The sequence below is a fragment of the Meriones unguiculatus genome, chromosome 7 (genome assembly GCF_030254825.1).
Source record: "Meriones unguiculatus strain TT.TT164.6M chromosome 7, Bangor_MerUng_6.1, whole genome shotgun sequence".
NCBI classification, from domain to species: domain Eukaryota; kingdom Metazoa; phylum Chordata; class Mammalia; order Rodentia; family Muridae; genus Meriones; species Meriones unguiculatus.
Window position 1 is genome coordinate 58,154,969 of NC_083355.1, and position 26,581 is coordinate 58,181,549.

Genomic DNA, 26,581 nt, shown 5'->3' on the forward strand with positions numbered 1-26,581 from the left:
CCTTGGGTGCTAAAACATACAGAAACCACTAGCCAAGAGAAACATACTCACTTGCTATCATGAGACTATATTCTCTGAATATGTAAATTTATTAAATGTAGAGACTTAGACAGTTTTCTAGTCATGTTCTAATCCTGCCCATACCAGGGGCCAACAAGCAGGAAGTCACAGAAGGTTAGAAGTCTGCTTTGCAGAGAGGTGTGACTTCAACAGTAAGTCAACTAATATGGATTTATGTATGTTGCTTCTGATGGATGCTAGAGAGGAGAAAATGCCAACAGACCTTAAGAAGGCACCTAGGATAAACCTAATCAAACACACTGTACTGTGCAGAGCAGAAATATTTTAAAGTTATTCTCTTTGACAATTCTTCCTCAAAGGATTTGAGTCACGTTACAAAAATTATTGATAATAACACAAAGAGCTTCATTAAAATAACTTAGGCAAGAATAAAATAATTGTAAGAAAATTTAAAAGTGAATATTTTATGCATACACTCAAGAATGTCACTAAGAGTTCCACCCTCCAAAGAAAAACTAAAATTTCATTATCAATGCATAATCTTATAAATAATATATATCACTTTGAAGCACACTCTTTGTCACTAAGACTGGACAAAAATTTCTCCTCATTATTTGATTGTGAAATGTTTTTGACATGTCTTTGCACACTTGGTGCTTAGTTGGTGGCACTGTTTTGGAAAGCTGAGGAAACTTTGAGACCTAGAGAGCTGGTGAACAGATGTGTTGCTGAGAAATGGCCTCATAGTCACCTATAGTTCTGTACTGACTTCCTGCTTCCTGGGCCAGTGTCCATGTGAGGAATTCAACTTTACATCCGCTGCCATGGAGTCATTCCTCCATTCTTTCTCATGTCCTGACAAGAGTGAAATTCTCTGAACTAATGGGCAAAAATGAATCTTTTCTCTCTTAAAGGGTCACAGCAATGAGAAGGTCCCTAACATACTTCCCTGTAGGTTGTTCTGTTGTTTGTTTACAGTGCAGTGAGTCCTTGCACTCACTACGGAAGTGGTCTATCATAGAGAACAACCCCTGAGTGAGAACAAGGTACCTGTACCACATCTCTATAAGAGAGCCTAAGTTCAGAAGGCAGTTTTGGTAAGTTGCACAATAATGTCTAAGGACACAGGAGTAGTTGTATATGCCACTGAAAGCCCCAAGTGCAGCTCTCTTCAAACAGGGCCAGCTTCCATAAGGACAGTCCTTTTACGAGAACTTTCACCACCAGAATAACAGAGAGCTGTTTCCAGGACATTTAACTCATGTCATAACTCAGAGGTAAATATTTCCTACCAAACATTTGAAAACTAGTGATGCCTAAAGTAGGGTGAGCTTCCAAAGCCACAACAGCACTCGAGTAGCTGGCCTGGTCCTGGACCCCTCAGTGCACACTGTGATGGAAGGCTCTTTACTAAAAGACAGACTGTCTTTTCCTTTGTCTTCAGAAGTATAGTTTCTTCCTTCGTTCTCCCAAATTTTATCTAAATATGTTTAGAAAGTTTTTTAGTCCATTGACTTTTCTGAAGATTTGGTCTCGAGTTTGACTTCTTCCCAGCCCTACAGAATCCTGAAAAGGACGTAAAAGAAACTCAGAAATCCATGTGGGCATTTCTAAGTATATGAATTATGTCTGTTATTTCAATGGTAGTTGTTTGTGGGCACGTGGTCTATGGGGAAGGAAGACCAATTAATTAACAAGTTCCTACCCTTGATTTTATTTTTCTTAGATATTTTCATGTCTCTGTATGTATGTGTATGTTATATATAAAACATACACACATATATATGTATGTATATATACACATCATACATATATATGTAATACATATATATATATATGTATATATGTCCTAACCCCGCCCATACCAGGGGCCAACAAGCAGGAAGTCAGAGAAGGTTAGAAGTGTACTTTGCAGAGATGTGTGACTTCAAAGTTAACAGTAAGTCAACTAATACGGATTTATGTATGTTGCTTCTGACGGATGCTATATACACACATATATACATACATATATGCGTATATATACATACATGTGTGTACATACATATATACATACATATGTATACACACATACAGAGAGAGAAAGAGAGAGAGAAAATTACTATCAGAAAGAACTCCATTTTTTTTTTTTATTTATTAATGGCAAAGTCAGGCTTCTGGTCTCCTGAGGAAGTTGCTCATGAATTTTCATTCAAAATAGTAAATTAGTGTCCACACTTTAATATGTTTAGAGTGGAAAGGGATTCTGTATGCAACTGTACCTATGAGGCTCCACGCCTGGAGCGCCAGGTCTTCTCCATGTTGTGATTGGGCTAGGTGCCACTGTTCTACCCTCTTCCGTGCTTACATTCTGCATGGAGTAGAGACTAGTGGGAGACTCTGAGCTATTATTGCTATTTTCCTTCGGTAAAACACTTAAATTGTATTTTGTAAGATTTTCTTACCATTTCCTTTTGTGTCTTTTTTAAAAACCAGGGGTAAACTTTCATGCTCAAATACAGTTCAAGGTTCATGCACATATATGTACACAATACATGCACATGTAATACTCAGCTTAAAGTAGAAAAATAAGCAATGGCTATTTTAGTATTATCTTCTCTTTAACCTATAATCGCTCTAATTGGATGATTTCTTAATTTGGTTGTCTGTTTTAATCAAAATTCCTCAGTGGTCCAAGCTAAGACCTCATATATTCACACACACCTCCCATTGATTTCACTTGGGTGAAACTTTATCGTTTAAGCAAAGTTTAAGTTGAAATGTTGAGTTAATGATGCCCACTTTAAATACCACAGGCTGAATGCATTTGTGTATTAAACACTTAGCCAGTCAAACAGAATTCCCATCAGGATTCAAGAGAAGAATATTTCTGAAGCTTTGCTAGCCTCAGAAATACATATTGCCATTCTATCTACGGGGGTGGGGGGGGCATACCAAATCAGCTTGATAGTATTTTTTATTTTAAAAAGTCTTGGAATCTTTTTAACAGTAAAATGGGCAGAGTAGAATGATGAGCAAGATGCTGGGAAATCATTCCGGCAATCAGGTGTAGTTATTAAACTCAAACTTCAGAATAAATGCTTAAAATGGAAATATGTGTAGAACAGAATGTTCAACTCTTAAGATCTGGGGATGAGACAATGAAGGAGCCCTTGACTAGTATACATGACGATTCGTCCCGGTTAGGTCCCTAGCACTGCAAAACAAACACAAGCATTTTCTGTGTTCACATAGATGTATGACAATTTAAAAGAAAGAGTATGTAAAGGAATACTTAGGAGAAATGGTCACTTTGTTGTACTTTCATACAACATATTTTAATTTGTTTTATAACATTGTTAAAGAGAAGGTAACATATTCTTAGAATAGAAGGAAGAGATGTTTTAAGATTCTATAGGGATCTAGGAGATGAGCTAGAGAAATAGTTCATACAGTGCTCTCTGCACAAGAATGAACATCCAAATTCAGTCCCCAAATACCGTATAAAAAGGCAAGTTTGGACTATGCATGCTTGTAACCTCAGCATAAGGGAGGCAGATCTAGGCGGGTTCTTCTGGCTTACTGGCCAGATAGTCTAACTCAATTAGTGAGCCCCAGGTCAATGAGGATTTAGGGGGGGGGAAACAAGGGGAAATATTGTGCTTGATCATGTTATAATCTTAAAAATTAAAATAATTAACAATATAAAATGAGATTCTAAAAGAGCATTTGCTCTTGTAGATTGCATGTATTGATATTTACCAATTAATAAATGAAAGCAGAGACATTTAAAATTTATTTGCTTGTTGTTAATTAAAACTGCATCTTTAATGTAAGCATAAGTACACATCTTTAGTAAAAGATAACTATTTTCCAAAATTAAAAAACAAAGTGGTAAAGAGAGAGAGACTCTCAAGGAACAGTAACAGATAAGAGTGACTGCTTGTAGGGATGTATGTGGCCTCCTCTGTGTGTGCACCCTCACACACGTGTGCAATACTCCCATCATACAACAGATAATCAAGGGTTGATAGAAGAACTTTGATAATTACAAATAAAATTTTGTGACAAAAGTCTCTCCAAAAGAGAGACATAAGCTCAGAGGAAGGTAATCTCTCATACAATTTCTGCCACTTACCCACACTAGCATTACCTCTTCTCGTTACAAGGAAAAACCTGGGTATTTTCACTGGAAAGCCAACAGAAGAACCTGGCTGTGAATTCAGCTGACCAAAATGCCATCTCCTTTGCTTCAAGAGCTAAGGAGCTGATAACTAGTTCTATGTTGCCATAGAAATAGAGTCCTGAAATGAGACCTTTCTGTCTACTACACCATAGCTGACACTTGGCTTACAATATGTTCCTTCTTTATCAAATCCTTTGAAACTCAAGTCTTTGAAAGCAATGTAAAGATAAGGAAGTCTTAATGAGTTCCCCCTCACAAGGTTTTCTGGAATAGTGTGCACATAAAATTGTAGACATTTCAGTATGTTTCTTAAGAGTCAAAAAGGAAATCAGTAACTGATTTCTGATTTGCTACAAAGTTAATTGATTTCACTAAATTTGAAAAAAAAAAAAAAAACCACAAGGTTTTCCATAAACTTATAAATTAACACATGGCCAGTATTATCAGGCGCAATTGCCTAAAAACAAAACAAAAAAAACCTTTCTTGTTTTCTGTATTAGGACTTTGTGATAATTTTTCTTTGAAACATTGGAGCTAACTCTACACCAAAGAACCCAAACTATGTTACCAAAGCATTTACAAATTACTTGTGAAATAGATTTCGCAACTGCAATGTCAAACCTGAATCTCCTTAGCTGCAAAGAAAAGCGTGTCTTGAAGAGGTACCGAGTGTCTTTGTAAGGCGCGTCCCACGTGCTTGAGTCTCCTGTGAGGGCCAACAGCTCAAAGCTGTGCTCAGCAGCAACAGCTGGCTTACTTTAAGGTCCCTCATAGGAAGGAAGAGTTTGGCAGGCCTAGTAAGAGCCAGTAGGAAACTTTCCACAGTTCTAAGCCTTTTATGATCCTGCATTTATTCCACATTTATTTCAAGTCTATTCCTTAATAATTCTCCTGTTCATAAATTTACTTTAAGTTTCATGTAGAAAAATGGATAAAAGGAATATGAGGTGTCTAATCAATTGAGCGCTCAGTATGTGCGATCAGTTTAAATAAACGTATGTATCCTCAAAATACACTGAAGGGAGGAACTCACTAACTCCCTGCAAAGTGCAAATTGGAGCTACTTTGAGATTTCATTTTACCTCAATCAGAATGGCTCCTCCATGGGCTTCTGCCTCAGTTCCTGCCTCGAGGTTTCTGTCTTGAGCTCTTGTCCTGGCTTCCCTTGATGATGGACTGTAACCTGTAAGCTGAAATAAACACCCCTCCCAGCAAGTTGCTTTTGGTTATGGTGTTTATCACAGCAACCCAAGCCCAAACTAGAACAGCTGGGAAAGGAAGAAAAGGACGAATTTTAAGGACGGCTTTGAGGCTTCACAAGTGTGATAGCCTCCTAAACTAATGTGTGCTCCTGAAGGATACTCGGGTTTTCACATCTTTTTCTCTTCCATTCTTTTCTCCAAGATGACAGCTGAGCAAACACAGATTTACATGACCTGTAATTCTTGAATGCAGTGACTAAACAGGGTTTCAGTACAGGCTGGCTGGAGTCTCAGGCAAGTTGTTCCTTGTGGAAGCTGTGGCCATTTCACTTTTTGTTGTCTCTTGGCTTGGTCAGGCCTTGGGGGAATCCTTCATGACTAAGCCCATCTCAGCCCTCATTGGTCCCACCAGTTTCCTAAAGAAGCCTGGCATCACCTGCTGGACCCCAGATCCTTGTCCTTAGGTTCATCATGCCTTCGTTGCCATGGAAACACCTCTGTCCAGTTTAGCCATTAAAGTTTCAGAAATCGTGGAGTCTTTTCTTAGAGACTAGATAACAGAGTGGCAAAGGGAGCCTTAATCATGGCCTTCCATCCACGCTCACTCCTGCTTCCTGCAGGTGCACTGCCTAAGAGTCTCCTTTCACAGTGCCACAGAGAAGGGTAAATGCATTCGAGGGCCTGCCCCTTCCCTCTCCTTGTTCATGTTCTTATTCTCCACACCCACTTAAATGAAGGACTGATTATTTTCTTCTTTCTCCCTTTTCTTTTAATATTCTCCTGGATCTACTCCAAATCTTGTGAGTGGTATTTCACTTTTACCCAATTTTTATTGGTAAAATATTGGAAGGGGAAGGAAATGGTAGCCATAATTTAGGATATATTTCTCAGTGGCCATCTACTTAATCATTCTTTATGACTCTCAGACTTAACTTTAAAATCCTGATGGTTTATTTATCCTCTTATAGTGGCTGATTTGCTGTGGCTGAGTATTTTCATTAGGAATATTAATTCAGATTTCACAAGAATAGTGGAAACACCTTGCTATGCAGAGTGTGGTCCATGGACCAAAAGCATTGACCCACTTGTTAGAAATGCAGAATTGCATCCTCCTCTACAAGTATGAGTTAGTACCTTCATTTTTCCAGAATCTGCAGCTGTGCCCATATCGTCATGGAGCTTGGAAAGCGCTGTCCTTGGCCACCATACACCTGCTGACATCTGGGTGTGCATCCGCCCAGCACACCACTGCCACCTCGTTAACACTCACTTGTCAGTTCCTCGGTCCAGGAGCTTTGTAATTGTGCTAAAACAATTAAAGCAAAATAGACAGCTCCAGATCTAGTTTTCCCACTCCCAGGTCCCAGATTCACCTTAAACTTGTTTGACATATTTATTAAGATTCAGTATATAGTATGCATTTTCTTGAAATGCAGTCTGACATAGAGAGATGAGAACAGAGTGGTAACAAACTGCCTCCGCTCCTCCACATTCACAGCTGAGGTCACTACTTGCTGAGCATGCAGGGGGAGTTTGCCTTTCCTGAGTGTGGCAAAACTGTAGTATTTCTCTTCGGGGTGGTTTGGAGGTGGGAGCACAAAGTCCTAGTTTCCATCCTGCACTTTCATTTTCTGATCACAGTGTTTTAGAAGAATCTAGGCTTTACTTATTCACCAGGCTTTCAATAAAGAATCGCATTAATCCTTTTAAGCTCCTTATTCTAATGATTTATTTTGTTGAAAACCATAGTGATCCTCCTTTGAATTTTAATGATTGCTGGCTACTCAAAGATTCATTGTTTTGACTTCCTGTCCTTACCTTTGTTTCCTGCATGTCTGTGGGGAACACCTGTCTAATACTGGACCTGCCACTGGTTCTCACTGGCTTACCAGAGTCACTCAAGCCTATCTCTGCGTGTTAAGATGAAATGCTAGCTGCTCATCCATGACAATAAATGTAGGATATATGTTTGCAGAGATAGGCAGGTAGACAGCAGAGAGACAGATGAATGATTGAGTCATTTTCTGGTGAAAATAATGTTTTGGATTTGTTAGCATATGTTATCACTGTTGAAAAACTAGATAATAATTTAATAATAAACCCTGAGGTGCAACATCTAGGAAATTTAAATGAAAAAGCTATTCCTTTAAATGCTGTGTTTACCCCAATTCTGGGACTATGGAAACTTTAGCATATCACTGGACCTCTGTTTCTCAGTCATGAAGGGTGGTATGCTTGTTTTCAAGGACATAGCCATGGTCTCTTTGTTAAGAAAGGGTTAGTAAATGGTAATCACCATGATGTGGCTCAGGAATAGTGCAGGAATTACATGTGTGTTTTCAAAATCTAGGAGGTGGCTGTGTCACAGCCTCCAGTTCCCACTTTGCCCTCTGTGTAACCACATGGAAGGTTTTTCCTTCTCTTTTTACAGGTACTCACCCAGGAGCATCATGGGTTTCAAGAATATATTATTCTAATATGAGATTTTTAACAACTACACTGTATTTATGCATAATACATTTTTGTGCCTTATCTTCAGGCTTCTGGACTTTGATTCAGAATATCAGGAGCTCTGGGATTGGCTGATTGACATGGAGTCCCTTGTGATGGACAGCCACGACCTGATGATGTCAGAGGAGCAGCAGCAGCATCTTTACAAGGTTAGAGCTACCCTTTCTGCTTTTACTTTGCTATGGAAGATCTGATTAGCCTGACAAGCCTTTCTCTCAGGATATCTTTGTGTTCATTGTATGTATCATGGTGTCTATTAGAATTCCCTCCTCTGTCCCAAACTCATTTCCATCCCTAGCGTGCTGACAGGCTGCACCGACATCATAATTGCAAGAAAGTTCCCTTTATCACATTCTGTTTGGTGTAATTCTAAAGAAGGAAAAGCTTTCTCTTCAAGATGAATAGCAATAAATGAAACTGCATTAATAAAAAGACTGAAACAAAACGGAGGCTAGATGGGCAGATAATATTTAACAGTATGTGTTTTGATCGGAGCACTCAGGTGGATTCGGTCCACCCCTCAGCTCATCTCAGAGAAGAAAGAAATTTGCCTTCATTTTGACTTGTTGTTACCAAAGTGCAAGAATTTAAGGTATGTTTGTTACACCGGCAGCCGACTCTATCATTAAGTGTGTGCATTTTCAGGTGGTTTAAGAACTCATATTGATTTCAGGCACTCCATCTGATACCCATCTGTATTACTTCCATGTCTGCTAGATCCCCCTTAACCTAGAGTGTTTTAGCAATCCTACTTATATAGTCTTAGAAGTCTGTACAATACAATCAGGTGATTTTTTTTTCTTAAACTGTGTGTATATGTGTGGGGGGGTATGGCTGTTATCTTCAAAGTCCCTGAAAAAGCTGTAAGGGGAAGGAAGAGGGACGTTCTACTGAAATACCAGCCTGCAGTAAATCTTCCTCATTTAAGCAATTTTTATTGGAGTAATTCTGACAGTTGTCATCCTTGAATTGCTTTGAGCATATGGCATATTTCAAAGAGCAGATTGTGAATCATAAAAAATAAAATTAATAACTAACCACAGAATTGGCAACAGTATAATGACAAGAAACAACTACCCTCTAGCTTTTTAAAAATTCTTATAGAATAAGAAGTACATTCAAGGTCAAATAAAAGTTATCTCCTTCAATGTTACCATTTTAGGTAACCTTTGTTTAATAAAGTATGTTAACTTTTGCCTTCTCTATGAAGAGAGACATACACTTTAATAGGTCTGGTAGACATAAATTATTGTCCCTTGGGAATCATCTTAGTTAAGAAACGATATAGGCTCCCTATGGACTCAGCAAATGGGGACATTTTACTCTCTGAAGAGTTCTGTACAGTCTTGATGTTATTCAGTGACTTCTCTGTTTCCTGTATGGATAGCTGTCCACACTACCCAAAAACATTTTCTGACATAACCTTGTTTAAGTAAGAATTTCCAACTCATGTAACTAAACTAGGCTATTTCACATCTCATGTCAAGAGCAGCAATTACATATGAAAATGATTGTAAATCTATATTAATTTAGTGCTAGGAAAATATTTTATTTCTAAACCATTATCTCAGAACTTATTGCCGTCACGTTGCCAAATAACACTTCTTTTCTTCTTGATGCATTTTGTATTTTGCATATAAGCCACTATTTTTCTGAAACAGTGCTGTTCTTTGTCAAAATCACAGCCGTATAATTTACATCACAATTAATAGGAAATCACTGGATGAAAAAAGCGGTTGTCTTTTTCTTGTGGTTTTCTTGTAAGCACTTTGCCTGAGAATTCCCATTCTGGCACACTGAGGGTGATTATTCCACCCACTCAGGACGTCTGGGTTGGAGTATTTTTCCAAACATTTTCCATACACCGTTGTTTTCATCTGTAACTCATCCTGTCACTATGCTTCTGCTTTTAGGTGTTCAACATAGACAAATATTCTCCCTGCATTTGGTTTGTAAAGAAAATATAACCAAGAAACCAAGAGAAAATTCTAAAGGTCTGCAAGGGTCTTAATGTGAGCCCCATATAGTTATAAAGGTCGGGAAACTTCCAAAGTGATCCTGAGGATATGGATTTAGGAACCCTGTAGAAGTGTGGGCTTTAGCGTAGAAAAACTGACTGAGGAGAATTAGTTTGAAGTCTTACCCAAGACTCCCTAGGGCTTCCCTGGTCAGGTCAGCATTTTCTGTCCTCCATCCCTCTGTTCTAACTTGCTTTCACGGGGACCTAGTATACTGATGACTAACCAGAGGGGAACTTGTCACTATTGATCAAAGAGGCTCCTGAAGGATTGGGGTTCTTCAATTGCTCCCCAGGTCTTGTTGGTTTTTAAAATGCCATGAGGTCACCTCGATCACCTTTATCTTCATATTGGCTTCCGACGTCCCTGCCTACCAACGCTTTATCAAATTTCTTATTAAAAGCACCATTGATGATTGGTGGAGTTTGTGGGATCTTGCCTCCCAGCAGAGAGTGTTAATTGTTCTTACTCTTGAGCCACTGTGAAGATGTAAGATGACCTGAACCTGCTTCAGAGAATTTCTAACCTATCGTACTTATCTTCATTTCTTTTTATATTTTTTTACATTGTGTGTGTGTGTGTGGACATGTACCTCTTTGCACATGTGAAAGTCAGAGGACCATTTATGGCGGTTAGTTCTTACCTTCCACCATGTAGGAGCCATGTATCTAACTCAGGTTTGGCACCGAGTATATCTACCTGCCAAGCTATCTTGCCTGCCCTTTTCGTTTATTGAAAGCATTAACGTATAGCCAGGGACTGGTGGCACACACCTTTAATCCCAGCACTTGGGAGGCAGAGGCAGGTGGATCTCTGTGAGTTCAAGGCCAGCCTGGCCTACAGATCAAGTTCCAGGCTAACTAATGTTGTACAAAGAAATCTTGTCTCCAAAAAAAAAAAGTATTACCATCAAGAGAGCTGCTACACACTGGTGCTACTCACACACACACACACGCACACACACCAAGCATAATAATGCATGCCTATATTGCAGCTAGGAGAATAACTTAACTGGAGAGTGCTTGATGGCATGTGTTAGGCCCTAGGTTCAAACCCCAAACAAAAATGAAAAATGGAAATGAATGACTATGTGACATAATTGAAAGATGTGTTAGGCCCTAGGTTCAAACCCCAAACAAAAATGAAAAATGGAAATGAATGACTATGTGACATAATTGAAAGTGGTAACTGTGAAATTTCTAAAGTAAGTCTTGAGTAAAGGTAACAACGAAAGCAAGCATGGGCAAGGGCAGCCACTGTTGCTGCTCCCATTGCATCCGGAGCCTTTGTTCTTCTGTCCCTGGACAGTGCTGTATTCCATCACCCAGATCCTTCCCTGGCAGATGGCTGTGTCCAGATTTATGCATTGTCCCGGGTGAGCCCCAGAGTCCAGAAATGTCAGGTTGGGGAAACCCAGACTGTGTAGCACTCACAAAGTGAAGTTAACTGAGCACTGTCCACGCTAGCTTTGCTTCCTCTTCTCCTTTTATGCTTTGGTCTCTGCTAGAAAAGCATTCACCCTTAACTCCCAGGTGCAGAAGCCCTCATTTGGCACACCTCCTGAGTGGAACACTTCTTGTTATATGCTGTTTATACAAGGCCAGTCCCAGGCAAAGGAACATATACAGAAAAAGAATGGGATTGGATAGTCAAAGATACCAGACGCTACAATTTGATACAAGACGACAAAGTTTAGAAGCCTCAATACAGCCGTAAAGTAGAAAGCATGCCCACTGTGCAAGACACTTGCTGTTCTCAAAGTTAGACGCTTAAGACTCTTTCTTTCTAATTCATTTTAAACTGCACTGTCGTGAGAACAACTCAATTCTTATTAAAAATTAACTCTTTACTCAATTATATTTTTCCCACTTTTGAGATGACAAGATGCACTGCTACTGTCTCCCTACCCCTTCTCTCTCTTGCCTATCTCCGAGTAAACGTTCTCCGCTCCACTCTCTAACAAACACTGGCACTATCTCCAGCCTAGAAAATGCCAACAGCTTCCCTTTGTGTTTTTCTCTTCCTCGGTGTGAGGCTTGCCTCTGAGGAGAAATTACCCCGCCTTCTCAGGTTCTTTCTCTCCGTTCTCTCTACCTTCCTAAGTAGGACAATTTAATTTGTCAAAAGTAACCACCGTGGTTTCGAAAGTTCAACTCCTATTTGGACAGAGTTACGAAGGCAGAATTCATAATCGTGGGGAGTTGTCACTCCACTGGTCTGCTTGTGCATTAACTATTAATGGAGAAATATTTAAAAACCCACTTGCAAGAGAAAAGCTCCATTTTTTCATTTCTGCAGATCAAAGGTGACATTATTCTTGGGCTCGGGGAAGCTCCCTCACCTCCTCCCGTCTTATACATTTTATAGACTGGGTGACATGGAAATATGTCATGGATGGGAGAGCTGAGCTCTCCTGCCGCACTTCTCCCGCAGTCACCCTCTCCGGACTACCGGACCTCCACCTGTCCTACCTACAGAGTGCAGAGCTCACGGCAACCCGGTGTGGATATAATTCCAAAGGAAAGGTTGATCTCAACGCCCACGCTCAGAAGGTGGAGTCTGCTGATTGTTGTTACGATCAAGCAAGAGTTCCGTTCAGATCGCAGAAATAGATGTGTACCTTGAGTGAGTCCCTTAGCTGTTCCTCAGCAAATATTAAACCACATGATTTTCCAAGGGCCTAAAAGCAACCCTTAGAGCAGGCAAGCCGTCCGAAATAGATGCCCACCAAAACATTCGTGCCAGGAAATTTTAGGTGGACTTTTTTATATTTAATTTAAAATTTTAGTTATTTTATTTATTATTTATATATTTATTGTATAGTTGCATATTTTATGGAAACAATACAAATTATCAGTACTTTTCTGTTAGTGAGTTATCTAAATGTCCTGTTTGTAAAAAAAGAAAAATATCTGTTTTTCTTGTCTAGTAGTTATTGAACATAATGTTCAAATTTTTATGTCTATGAATTTCAGATTGTTAAGAATCTTCATGAAAATTATATATATATATAATCAGATGCAATAGCATATTCCCAGGATATTAGCTATTCCTGATGCTGGGGGGGATCACTTAAATCCTATTATTCAGACTAGACACCATGACAGGACCTCATTTCTAAAGAACATTTTAAAGTAAAAATACAAGTCAGAACTAGGGAAAATATACATAGACCATAGACCAAAGGCTGCTTCTGTGAGAAGAGTCAGGATGCCTGACATAGCTTCATAGCCTGTATCATCTTTCACTGCTAATAAAAAAGAAGTTTGAGTTTCCTGGTAGCAAAAGCAAAAAAGTAAATGTGTTCACTTACACAATATGCATTTTCCATGAGAAAAGCCATAATAGTTCCTTTGAAGGAGTTAAGCTCATTGAACACACCTATAGATCATCTCTTAAGAGTACTTATCAAGTATTTATTACAAAGTAAAATTGCAAACATGAGATTGGTAGCATCTGAACTCATTCACAGTTCAGTCACTTATTTGTCAAGTAAACTTTAGAGACTTTGAGCACAGATCTCGCCAAGAGATGATGATGAAAAGTCAACACTGTTGATGAAAGTTAACCAAGCAACAGTGGTGAATTACAGTAATCGGCAAATAACATGGAAGAAGATGCTAAGTGAAAACCTAAGCAGCACTGAGACACAACAATGAAAGAGCTGACCTGGAAATAATTATTAGAGGAAAGAGCTCATTTTAGAGGGGCACAGGAAAACATTACTGTAGTTACTGTAGAGAATTTGGGTGTATATTTAAAAGGTTTTACAACTTTAAATATATATGAAGTATGATATTCTGAGGAATAAAATAGAGTAGAAGACAAATGGGACTTTATCTTGTTATTTTATGACAGCTGATGCCAAAATGATGTTGTCATTGCTATGAACGTATCATAGAAAACAGATTAATCATGCTCTGCCTATATTTTCTGAACTCATGAATATCAACCTCCCTATAACAGATCCCTTTCATTTTGCTGTGGATGGAGTTGCTCTAAATACTTTCAGATGGTCCATGATACTCTCAGAGATAAACTTGTGTTCCCAAAACTGTGCCAACTATCTGCTTCATGATTCAGGCTGTGGCAACAGGGTTTAGGATTAAACAAACAAACAAACAAACAAACAAAAAACTGTGTTGGTTTATGGAATAGAAATACAAGTCAGAAATTGAAATTCTGCTAATTGAGCTTCATATTGAAATTTCAGTACTAAATTTTACATTTCAACCTTGATTGTGCCACATGAAACAGGAACATAAGCTCCATGTTAACTTTTTTACCTCATTCCTACTTAATTAATTGGATAGTATAATTGTATATGTTACAATAATACTCCAGTAATATAAGAAAATATGCTTAAAATTATCATAGTATTTTAAATGACGTTATCTAGTTATTTTTAAAGTGACCAGAACTGCATAAAATCTGCTTTGTATCCATTGCTATCTAAAAATTACTTGTTGTTTCATTTTTATTAAAGTTCCAAAAGTCCATAGATTAACATTAATTTGAGCATTGATGAATCACTGTTTGATTATAGGTACTCACATTTATATTTTTCTCTTTTTAATTTGAGAGAGGGCTAAACTCTTCCTGGGATGTTTAGGGAAAGAAAAAGTAGGTGGCTGGGTTGCTGACCTACCTATGCAGTGTGGCTCCTCCTAGAGCCTGTAATTCTTATTTGCTCCACTTTTTAAAAATGGGGGTGGGGGAAAGGATGTTAGAGACTAGGATGCCAAGAGACAGTTGGCTCTCTGCAGAGGGCGAGGAAGGGAAGCCCCGCCAGGAGTCTCTGTCTCCAGTGGGGAGCTGCTGTCCGGAAGGTGGTTGGCTCTGGGCTGGCCTTTGGGCATTGTGCTGCTGTTCTCTCTCTGGCCTGGCCGGCTCTGGCCTGGAGTGGATCAAACAAGCTGTGGGGGAAAGTTTCCCTCATTTGCATCACTTCTAGACAGCCCTGTCGTAGTCTTTGCTGACAGGAAATCACTGTCTTTGTCACCTTTTCTCAGGGCCCTCCTTTTGGCAGAGATGGGCCATGTGACCACGCTTAATCACAACAACAGGGCTGGCTGGAGCCTGTGACATGTTTTCCTCTGCACTTCAATAAATGAGGTAGAGGAGTCAGTGGGAAATGACTACATTAATTTTAGAGTGAAAAGATAATTAACACTTGAAGGCCTGATGCTAGGATGCTAGAACCTAAAGTTATTATTCAAATCAAAGTTAATTTATCAAAAAACTTGTAAAAACTATCTACTTTAATACAACTTTAAAAAAAAACAATCTTAACTAGTGAGAGCTGGGCACATTGGAGAGAGAGAGAGAGAGAGAGAAGAAGAAGGCAGGGAGGGGATATTTGGATGTGAGAAAGAGAGGAGTGGGGAAAAGGAGGAACACAGAGCAAGCATTAGCTATATTTGAAAAAACAAAATTGGGGCTAGAGTCTGGAGTGTGTAAAACACTACCTAGATAATATGAATAGGACACTGGCAAACAAAAGCAGCAGTGTGCTCCTAGAAAACTGTGCTTAACAGAGTTTCCTTGGCAACAGAAATGCAGTTCCAAAAGTAGACAGAACTTTCCTCAGAAAACATACTATTAATACCAACCTTCCGGAACAACTTGGAGCAATTTGACGAGTTGGCAGTAATAATGCCAAGTGCTCAGCAAATTAATATCACACATAGAGTTCATATCTCTCTTGTCTGTGGCTCTGCTGGACCCTGCCTAGAACTCAGTGCTTTTCAGCAGCACAAAAGTGAAAAATATTTTTAAATGCTGTCATGAAAAAGGAAACCAAAAGAAATCTAAGTGTCCAGCATTGCTGGCCAGCAACCATGCTCAGCCTTTGGGAACCTACCAAGTGATCTTAGTCTGAGGAGATGCATTTATTTCAGTGAGAGCTGCTCCAGGAAATCACACACTTTAATCACCCCCTTGAATCTCTCTTTCCAGTAGAGATGCTTCCTGAAAGCAGACGTGATAAAGGGTTAACAGCCTGAGCCTGGCTCTGATGCGAAGCACATTTGAGGCCACAGTCTATATAAATGTAATATACAGATGTAATGCTAAATGTGCACTGAGTTATTTTCTAAGGAATCGTCGTTTCTTGTCAGCTCAGAGACTGGCTCAGCTTGGGTCTGTGTAGCCAACGAGAATCATTGGAATTCTCCTAAAGCCTGCTTGCCAGCTGAGAGCAGAGTGTCCCCTCCTCCGACCTTTCTTGAATCCTTGGAAGTAAAGGTTAAAAGTAATCAATATCTCATTGTGCCACTTGGTTTCAGGGTAATAAGTAATAACCATCATGTTAAATCCAAATGATCCCAGATTGCACCTAAATGAGCTGACCCGTTAGGCAGGTGGCATTAATTGCAATCAGGATAACCAGTAGAGTTTGCTAATAAAAGTTTGATTTGATAGTAACAAAACTTCAATCTTCAACTTGTTGAAAACTTTTACTTAATTAAATAGAAATAAATATATTATCTACTTGTGTGTTAAGGTGGAGAGCTTTGGCTCCATCCCTGGATGTTTGTAGATTTCTTTCCCATAAAAGTCCTAACAAGAAAGGCCACTTGTTTCACTGCCTTTTTTGGCTCCTGATACTCAAGTGAAGCATATATATGTATTTCAGATAAATGATTTAATAGAAATGCCATCTACCTATTTTTTTTTAGCATTTTCTAGCTTTAAATTACTTATCTTTACAGCTTATATCCATATCTTGACTCATCTTCATTGGAGCTAGAAAAATTATGTGATGTGTGATTAAACTTTGTAGACCACTATGATATGGATTTGGGCTTGTTATTTTGTTAGAAATTAGTACAGTACCAATGTACTGTACAGCTTAAATATGAAGTTCAAGTATTCTCATTGATAAAAGGATAGTGATATACAAAAGATAAGAATTGGGCTTAATGTTTTATGTAATTATATCAGGAAGGTATTAGCTATGATAACCTTGGTCAAAAATACTAATATATACCATTGAATCCAAACACTTTGTCTTTATTGTGATTCTGTGAAGCGTAAGTAGAGACCATGTCAATGGAGGCAGTATTTTAGTTATTTCAAAAAGAGTTCTAGTATTTGTTCAGAATAGGTGGTCAGCTCAAAGGGAATTATCTTTAATTAATTAATTAATTTTTTTATTAATTATAGTTTATTCACTGTGTATCCCAACTGTAGCTCCCTCCCTCATCCCCTCCCGATCCCATCCTCCCCCTCTTCTCCTCCCATTTCCTCCCCCAATCCACTGATAGTGGAGGTCCTCCTCCCCTTCCATCTGACCCTGCTCTATCAGGTCTCATCAGGACTGGCTGCATTGTCTTCCTCTGTGGCCTGGTAAGGCTGCTCCCCAATTATGGGGAGGTGATCAAAGAGCAGGCCACTGAGTTCATGTCAGACATAATCCAAGGGAATCATCTTTTTTTTAATGTACATATTCTTTATTTTTTTACATTTATTTGCAAGGGAATCGTCTTAATAAGAGTGCTTTCAGTCATGAGCCCACTAGTCTGGTTCCATTGATCCTGGTCTCACAACCATGTCTAGCTGTACGAGGGAGGAGAATTATGGGTTGTGATGTGCAAGACATGTCACCTTTGGAGTGCTAAGGGTGCTGCAGCTCTAGCTCCATTCTCAAGTGTCTGTACTTCTAATATCTTGAGATCCATTTCTTTGGGAATTAAAGAATGAACTCTGTTCAGTGCACATATTGGGGGGGTGTAATATTGATTTAAATTCTGATCTTAAAAATCTAGTTTAGTTAGAGACTATGTAAATGTAGCTTTGTTGGTATAGTGTCCAGTATGAAGGAATCCCCAAATAAACCAGGCATGGTAATTTCAACACTCACAAAATAGAGACAAGATGATCAAAAGTTCAAGGTCATCCTAGGTTACATAGTGATGCTAAGGCCAGCCACCTACACTACATGAGGCTCTGTCTCAAAAAACAAACAAAAAAATATACTTTAGGTGGAAGGGCATTGGGAAATGAAATGAATATAGCAGCAGCAGAAGATAGCCCGGAGATGGATCACGTGCAGATTTCCACTTTATCACATGATAAAAAAGGAGCTGTGTTCGCAGATGTGCATGTGTGTTTGAGTATGTTCATATGCCATGATATATGAGTACCAGATGAGGATCCAGTGTTGAAGCGCATGAGCCTGCGAGGGGGCCATTCACATCCAAACCATAACAATCTTCTAAGAAAACATGATGGATTTGAGTTGGCCCGTTATTCGTCGGAAGGAAGGCTTACATTTCTGTAAGGCATCTTAGCACTCCCGGGAAGTCCTGTATTCTGCCAGATTTCAGAAAAGCTAAATCTGAAAATGTTTAACTTTTTGGGAGATACACTAAAGGCAGGGAGATTTCAACCTTGAGAACGCTGTTACAGCCAAAGACAGTTCCCTAGGAAGGGTCCCTATCGTGAAATACCCCACAGGAACAGCACATGTGGAAAACCACGTGCCAGTGCTGTCAAGGAGGCAATTTCAATTCTCAGAAATAGGGGCATTTTTCAGCATCTTTTTAATAATGTGGGCATTTTTAAAGCTCATCCATTCCTCAACTAGGTACTCCTGTGACACTGTCTCCCTAATGAGGTACTCTGAAATAAGATAAGAGAGGAGTGCCATTCTGCTGATTTTAGTTCCCTTCCACAAACACATAGACACACATATCTACATACGTGTGTATGTACACATATTTTTCCTGAGGGAAAAACCAAGTTAATACCCTATTGATTTCAGGTTTATTTCAGTTTCATTACTAAACTTTCTTGTGCAGAGATGGGCATTTCTCTAGAGGAGCATCTACACACACTATTCAGCGGCTTCCTCTAGTTAATTCCATATGTCTGTGGACATTTGCATAAAAATTTATGATTGTGATTTCTCTTGTCATGTTATCCTTTAAAAACTGAGAAGCTTGTGGAAGACGTATGCACAAAAATGCATTTATGCACACACATTTACATATGGGCACACACGTGTATGAAGTATTAATTTGTTTAATTAAAAAAACCTTTCATCAGAATTGAATTTAGATGAAACCAGAGTTGGACTCAAGACATTTAAAGCATGCATATATAAATAAGCACACAAGATTCCTTCATATATGCCAAGTTTTCAGGCCGGAGTACATTTGTTGTAAATCTTGCTGTATTGTATTTTACTGCCTTCCTGACAACAGCACAATCCCTTTCAATAGTCATAACTGCATCCCAGGAAGGCGCCCTTCCAAATATCACACCGAGCTCTTTGTTATTAATTAAATGCATATTCTAAATAACAGTGATAGATTTTGACTCAGTAGAATAAGAGATACCCACGGGTGGGGGAAGTAGTGCCCCCAGGCCAAGCCTGAAGACCTGAGTTTGATTCCTAGGATCCATATGGCAGAAGTAGAGAACTGACCTACACACACACACACACACACACACACACACACACACACACACCTTGGCACATGTGCTTGCACATATATACAAGAAATAACTGTAATACAAGTTTAAAAAAATTAATGATTATAATTTTTGTTAAAATTTGTGTGCCAAGAGGGCAGACTTCATATCTGTGGTGTTTGTTCTTTGTCTCTAGTACCTAGCATAATGTCTGGGGCATTATAGAGAGGTGGCTTAATGGGTAAAGGCACTGGTGCTGAAACTGATTATTCTATTCTATACACACACATACACACACACACACACACATATATATATATATATAATGGATTTCATTATGACACTTTCAAACATATGAAACATTGTACTTTGCTCATATTAACCTCCTCCCCATCACCCTTTCTTGTCACTTGTCTGCTATATAGGAGAGTTATTTACATGGCACACACTGTAGAAAATTAGACTTGAAGGCCAGAGAAATGGCTCAGGGGATAAAGGTGCTTCATGACCTAAGTTTGAGCTCCAGAATCAACACTGTAAGAAAGAGATCTAGCTTCTGTAGGCTGTCCTCTGAGCTCCTCTGTGCATCGCTGCACACACGTGTGAATAAATAAACCTAAAAAAATTATAAAGAAAATGGGAATGGGGCCTGACTTGAGATAAAATGTGTATTTTCAAAGATTGTGGTCATTAAGAAGAAAAGACAAAATGAAGAATGTGGACTTAGTTGTACTCTTTAATCCTGGGGTGTTGAGGGGCATAACGGAGACTCCTCTCTTCAAAGCTGTCTCTAGGTAAACTTAATGATTACATTTCTCTTCCATCATTCTAAAAGTCTGAGACATGAATTTTTTCTAGGACTTCTCCTATATTTTAATTTTAACAATATTTATGCTATTCATAGTTTTAAAATAATTGTCATATATGGCCATTTTTATGTATTTTACCTAGAAATTAACTGTGAACTTTCTTATTGAAGAAGAGAAGTATTTAATTTTACTGAGGTGCACGTAGGGAACCCTGTAACCTCATTTATGTTCATTGGCACCTTTAAAAGATAATAGCTTCAAAACCCAACAAAATCCTGTGTATGATTCTTACAGAAACACTGAAGTAGGACTCTTTAGATTAGCCCATGCTTATATTCTCAAGGGTCTCTTGCTTTCTCCCCAAGGGCCTATTCCTTCTCTTTATTCATACAAATGATATTTATTTGTAGATTAAATAGTATAAATATATATATAGTATATATATTATATATTTAGTATATAATAAGTATATATTATATATTTATATATTGTATAATATTATACATTAATATATAACATATAATATATTGACATATTATATATTTTGTATATATATTAATATATAAAATATATTTATATATATACAAAAATATATTTATAAATACATTTATAAAATATATTTATATATATATACAAAAATATATATATAAATGAAAGTGTCTGAGCTCTCCTGAGCTAGGACTCAGCTCTCCTGAGCTGGGACACACTAAGACTTCAAAACACACATGAATAATATTACTGTCCATGTGATTTACTTTCTTCTTCACTACTATCTGCCTGATAGGTACTGAAGACTCATTCTGTGAAATGTTAGTCATCTTATGAGTCACAGGGGATGATCTTCATATTCATTGAATAAATAAATAGCATAAATAAATTTCTAGGGTTGAGCTAATTGGAGTTTTTTCTACAGGATGGAAACATAACAAAATAACTCGGATTTAGCTAGCATTTCATAATCTATGTTTTGATGATAGTTTCACTCTTCCAAGTTAGTGTGAGGAAAAGGATTAAAATACAAAACCACTTTTGGGAGCCTTTTCTGTTCAACAACAACAACAACAACAGGACTTCCAGGGTCAGTGCCAGAAATGTCAGGTGTCAGCCAACTAGAGCACCGAGTTTAATTTTTAAAACAATTTAACTGAAGCAAATAATTTTATTCCCTATCCACTTCCCATACTGATGCTCAGACCTACACCCTGCAAGGGTCGACATTCCCAGGGATGAGTAAAACGTGCACTCAGCAACACACTTGCACCCAAGTCACCTGTGCGGTAGCTGTTTCCTCCCAAATATCCCAAAGTTAACTCTTAGGGGTTTGTACAGCTCTTTAGGTCTATGGAGAGTGAGGATTTCAGCGGAACTTTCTGGTCTAAAAGTGACTTCAAAGGCATCTTTATGGATAAAACAACAACAACAACAAAACTATCCCTGATAGGAGAGAATTTGTCCACTTTTAGAGATCTTTCCAGAAGGAATTCTACAAACGCTCATTAAAATGCTTAGCATTTCCCTGCCCTGGAAGGCTTCTAGCCAGTGTAAATGCCATCTGTTAGGTTTGTCAGGTCAACCAGAACCCATGCTCTGTCATTAAATACCTTTTCTCTCTTCTATATGGTAAAGTTTGTTTTTTTTTTTGCAGTTTTCTTTTCAAGCTAACAAAATCATAATTTTAGATCATTTATCTCAGTTTTTTTCTGCACTCCATCCAACTAAAATTCTTCCCATACTGTTTTATAGGAGGAAACATGCCCACACTAAAAGAGCACTAGTAAATTCATGTATGTGAGGAACATAACAAGCTCCGTGGATTTCTCAATCAGATTTTTAGCTTTCTTACTGACAGCTAATCAAGGACTTCATGATGGTTTAGAGGAGGGATATGGCTTGTCTGGGCTCTTTACATATATTGTGCACCTGAAAATGTATTTAAAAATAAAATGAAAGCAACATATAAATCAACCCCAAGTAATCCTTTTTCCGCAAGGGAACAGAGCCATGTCTTCTTGCCGCCGATACACAATCTATTATTTATGAAGGAATCAAGGATCACGGTTTGGACCCACATTGCACCTGAAGCATACAGTGTGTCAGTCTCCCTGGCTTACTGTCATCTATGTGACTATTTTTAATATATTACTTTTGTCTCTTTCTCAAGCTTTGTTATATCCCGTGTTCTAAAACACTATTGATGTAAAGTTTTTAAACACAAAAGAAGTGATAAAACAAGAAATGGCAAGAGGTATTGTTTCAAAGGAACATGGGATAGAAAAACAAGAGTAAAAAGCCCATCAAGAAAAAAGCCGACTGTGCAACACAAATGGGAAAGAGGTCAAAGCAAGTGTGTTCTGTCTCCAAGAATAGGGTGGTTTCAAGGCTACAGACAGCATTTTCAAGTTAGAAAGAGCTTATTATATTTTCCACCAAGATTTTAAAACATTGGAAGCAGTAGATTTTAGGCACAGGCACTAAGAATGATGATACTCACCTTGAATGGTTCTTATTAAAATTCAATCAAGGACTGTATGTAAGGGATTCTTCTGGAACAGGAATCTGCAAACAGTGCCTTTCAGGTCAAATCACATTTTTAAATAAAGCTTTATTGGGACACAATTTCATTTATATAGCTTATGGCTGTTTTTACAGTAAAAGAACAGGGCTGAGTAAGTTGAGCAATGATCACACAACTGACATTCCTACAGCATTTATAATTTAACATCATAGGGAAAATGTGTTGATCCCTACTGTAGCGAGTAATAATTATGACCATGCTTTAGGAGTATATAGTGTTCTTTATGTTTGAGTGGTTTCTCAAATCAGTTTTCTGTCTGTTGTATTACAATAGCACCTGTTGACTATTAGTCAGTGGTTAAGGTTCTTATCTTACAAACAACCCCAAAGTTCCATTTTCTTGCTTCTCAGTGCACCTTCTAAACAGTTAATTGGTTCATTTCACCACCAGGTGGCCTCCTATACTCTATTGTGCATGTAGGACTTAAAGAAAGTGAGAAAATGGCTCTTTCACTTTGAACTTGAGTCATTGTCTCTGGTACTTTGCAGGCAGCCTGTCTGCTCTGTGACACTTGTATTCCATGTTTGGCCTGAGAGCATAAGCAAAATCATACTGACTGCCTTAGGAAACTAATTCTAGTTCAGAGCTGGAAATAAGACAGTAAATAACAATGATTGGCATGCATGGGAATACAAGCGTGTGTGTTGTGCGCGCGCACGATCCCCCACAGTGGGGGATAGTCAACACAGATGACTTTCAGTCTGATCACTCTGCCATGTCTCAGCCCCGCTCCTTTTGTACACAGGAGCAGCTGAATTAGAAGCTTCCTCAGGAGAAGACAAGGCCTTCTCAGACTCAGGTCTCCACGTGTGACTCTTCTTTGAAGGGAGTCCATGCTCAGCTTTGGGACTGAGTTTGGTCTTTATCCTGTAGATACCCTTTTGAGTTTTTGATAAGAATCACTAAGGACACTGTAAAGAAACCACATGATCAAGTCCTGAGGAAGTAAGCCCCTTGGACACCGACCAATATATTATTATTATTATTATTATTATTGTTGTTGTTGTTGTTACATTTGTTGGTGTGTCGGTATGTGTAGGCACACACATGCCAAGGGGCTCCTGAGGAGCTCAGACATGTGTGATAGGTTGTCAAGATTTCCCACAGTACTCCCACCCACTGAGCCCACCTCTCTGGGCTTTTCTCCACAGGTCTCACTATCCTCACTGTGAAGTGAGGAAGGCTTAGATAGGGTTGCTTTAATGTGGATTCCACTTCACCACTCTGTCTGGTGAAGAAATACAAATGATTGCTTCAATAATTGACTTTGCCTAGAAGCAGCCTGGCAAAATTGGAGTTCTGTAACACAATTTCAAAGGCTAACAAACTCAAGCGTGAATACAGTATCTTTAAACTGCCATCGAAGAATAATTTCTGAACGCTACACTATTTTTGTTCAGTTCAGGTGAGTCTTCTTAAACTACTTCCATGGCCTTCCTTCAGCAATGGACTGAACATTTGGTTACTGTGGTGATGTTTGCTCAGCCTTTCTCAGAAAGCAGGTTCTGTGTCAGCTATTTTCCACATACCTTAATCTTGCTTTTTGAAAATTTCTATTAGATGTTACTGTTAATGTTTTTTTAATAATATTCTGTTTCTCAGTTTGTTTCTTAAGCCAGCTATCACACAAATAACCGAGTATAATTTAAACAAGCTTCACAGCATAAGAACTGAGCAGTTACTACTCTATTGTAGTAAATTTTAAAAAATGGCATTGGGTTATATAATATTTATTATTATCCTTGAGATTATCACAATGGTATTATTTAACCTGCTATCATAAATAATGAGACACAGATACCTGTTAGATTTATAATTGCCTTATTTACCTTGGACCGGTCAGATATTTTGCTTACACTGTCTATCTCCCAGCCCCCATCCAATGCCATCCGCCTTAATCCTCAATTGGACCACCTTTCATCCATAATCCCATGGTACTTGCTTATATTCTTCATCTGGGCCTTTTCACATCATTATCTGAGTCCTTATTCGGCCCACGTGGTGTTTTCTCCAGGCTAACCCTGAAGTCCTCCTCCTTTCTTCCTTTTGGTCTGTCCTTCTTGTGATTCCTCGTGGGATTCTCCAAAGCCTGGAACCTTAGCCACGCCTACCCCATTCTGCCCTGCCCAGGTGGAGGATGTTTAATCAATTAATCAGATATGTCTTACGAAGGTTTACACAACAAAGATAGATGTAACCAGATCTTAAGTGCCGGTAATTAGCTCCAACACTCTATTCTTAACCTCTAAGTTATTCTGGTTTCCTCCCAGCATATATGTGGGAGCATAGAGCCTTGCACTATGGAGCTTCCTGCTTCAGATTCCTCTCCTGAAGTCTCTTGCCCACTCTCTGTGGCTGAATCCCCTACTTCCTCCTCTAACTCTTCCTCTCCTGGCTGGCAGGAAGTCCAGCCCTATTTCTCCCCTGCTCAGTGACTGGCTGTAAGCTGCTTCATTGGCATATCAGGGGACAGTTGGGAAGCAGGGTTTACATAACATTGAGACAGAAGATTCTCAGAACAAGGGTTGCAACCAGATATGGGGGACAGAAATCAGCATTTGAATTATACAATAACCTTTTGCCTACATGTTCCTTTGTTTTCCTCAACACATAAAAATATAATCACTAAACCCTTGAAAATAGTTACATAATTTGAGCAACCTGTTTTCCCTTTTGTTTGCATCTTATTATTGGTTTATATCTGAGTTATCACATTGGCCGTCAGAGCAGGACAGCTAAAAGCACTTAGCTTTCTATGAGCGTCCTCGTTTGCTTCTCTATCAGAAACACCATGACCAAGAGCAACTTGGGGAGGAAAACCTTAGTTTCAGCTTACAGGAAATCAAGGCAGAAGCTAGAAACAGAAGCCTCAGAGGAACTCTGCTTACTGGCTCCCTGGGGGAACTTTTTTATAAAGCCCATCTGCCTAGGGATGGCAGCACCCACAGTGGGATGGGCCACCCTCCATTAATTAGCAATGAGGAGAATGCCCCACAAACAGGCCAGTAGGCCAGTCTCCTGGAGGGAATTCTTTAATAAGGATTCCCCTTTCCCAGGTGAGCCTAACTGACAGCCAAGGTTAGCCATCCCACTGAGGAAAGGACATTTGGTAACGATCTCGCTGAAACGTGGGGCCAAGAACGTTGACTTCATAGAAGAGTGATCAGTGAAGGTTTAGGTAGTTAAAGGGGAAAAGTAATGGGTTAATATGAGAAAAGACATAGAACTACACTTAGGCAGAAGGAATGCATTTTAAATGTTCAGAGTTTGCTAATGTATAGAGACAAAAGTAGGTAGTCGTTGAAGCTGGGCACAGGGGGAGAACTGGGAAGTGATTGCAGGTGGTTGTGGGAGTTCTGAATTCATTATAGGGATGTTTGTACAACTCTGTGAGCAAAGCAAAACAGTCACGCTGTGCATCCTAAGTGGCTAAACTGTATTGTATATTAATTATATCTCAACAAAGTTGAGTAAAATAGGCTACAATTGGATAACGGTACTTAGGGTAACCTGGTGACAGGCAATCACTCTACCTCCCAAATTCCCAGCTGGAAAGTCTTCCCCGGAGGACTGTATGGCTGAAGGCAGAAGGACTTAGTGGCTGGGATCACATACTTACTTGCTTGTGAAGAAACTGATCACAAGTCTTGTAATTTGCAAACTGCTTTCATTAATATCAATCCTGGTTAATAAATTGTTAAATTTGCATCCTATATGTGGTACTTTTTAATCATATATTTTCAAAGTTATCTTAGGTCCTAGTACGTATCGTAAGAATTGACTGGGACTAGGGAGCTGGCTCAGTAAGGAGCTGAGGTCAAGTATCCTAAACCAACATAAAACAAAGCAATCTGTAATCC

At 38.8% G+C, this 26,581-nt stretch overlaps 1 protein-coding gene across 9 annotated transcripts in view; it reads left to right on the forward strand.

The window, feature by feature from the left end:
- Positions 1–26,581, forward strand: part of Akap6 (A-kinase anchoring protein 6) — a 443,623-nt gene that overhangs the window by 305,515 nt on the left and 111,527 nt on the right. For all 9 annotated transcript variants that reach the window (XM_060387498.1, XM_060387493.1, XM_060387490.1 and 6 more), the window contains one exon: positions 7,928–8,048. In XM_060387498.1, the coding sequence (XP_060243481.1) occupies positions 7,928–8,048 (121 nt within the window). The remainder of the gene's footprint in view (positions 1–7,927; positions 8,049–26,581) is intronic.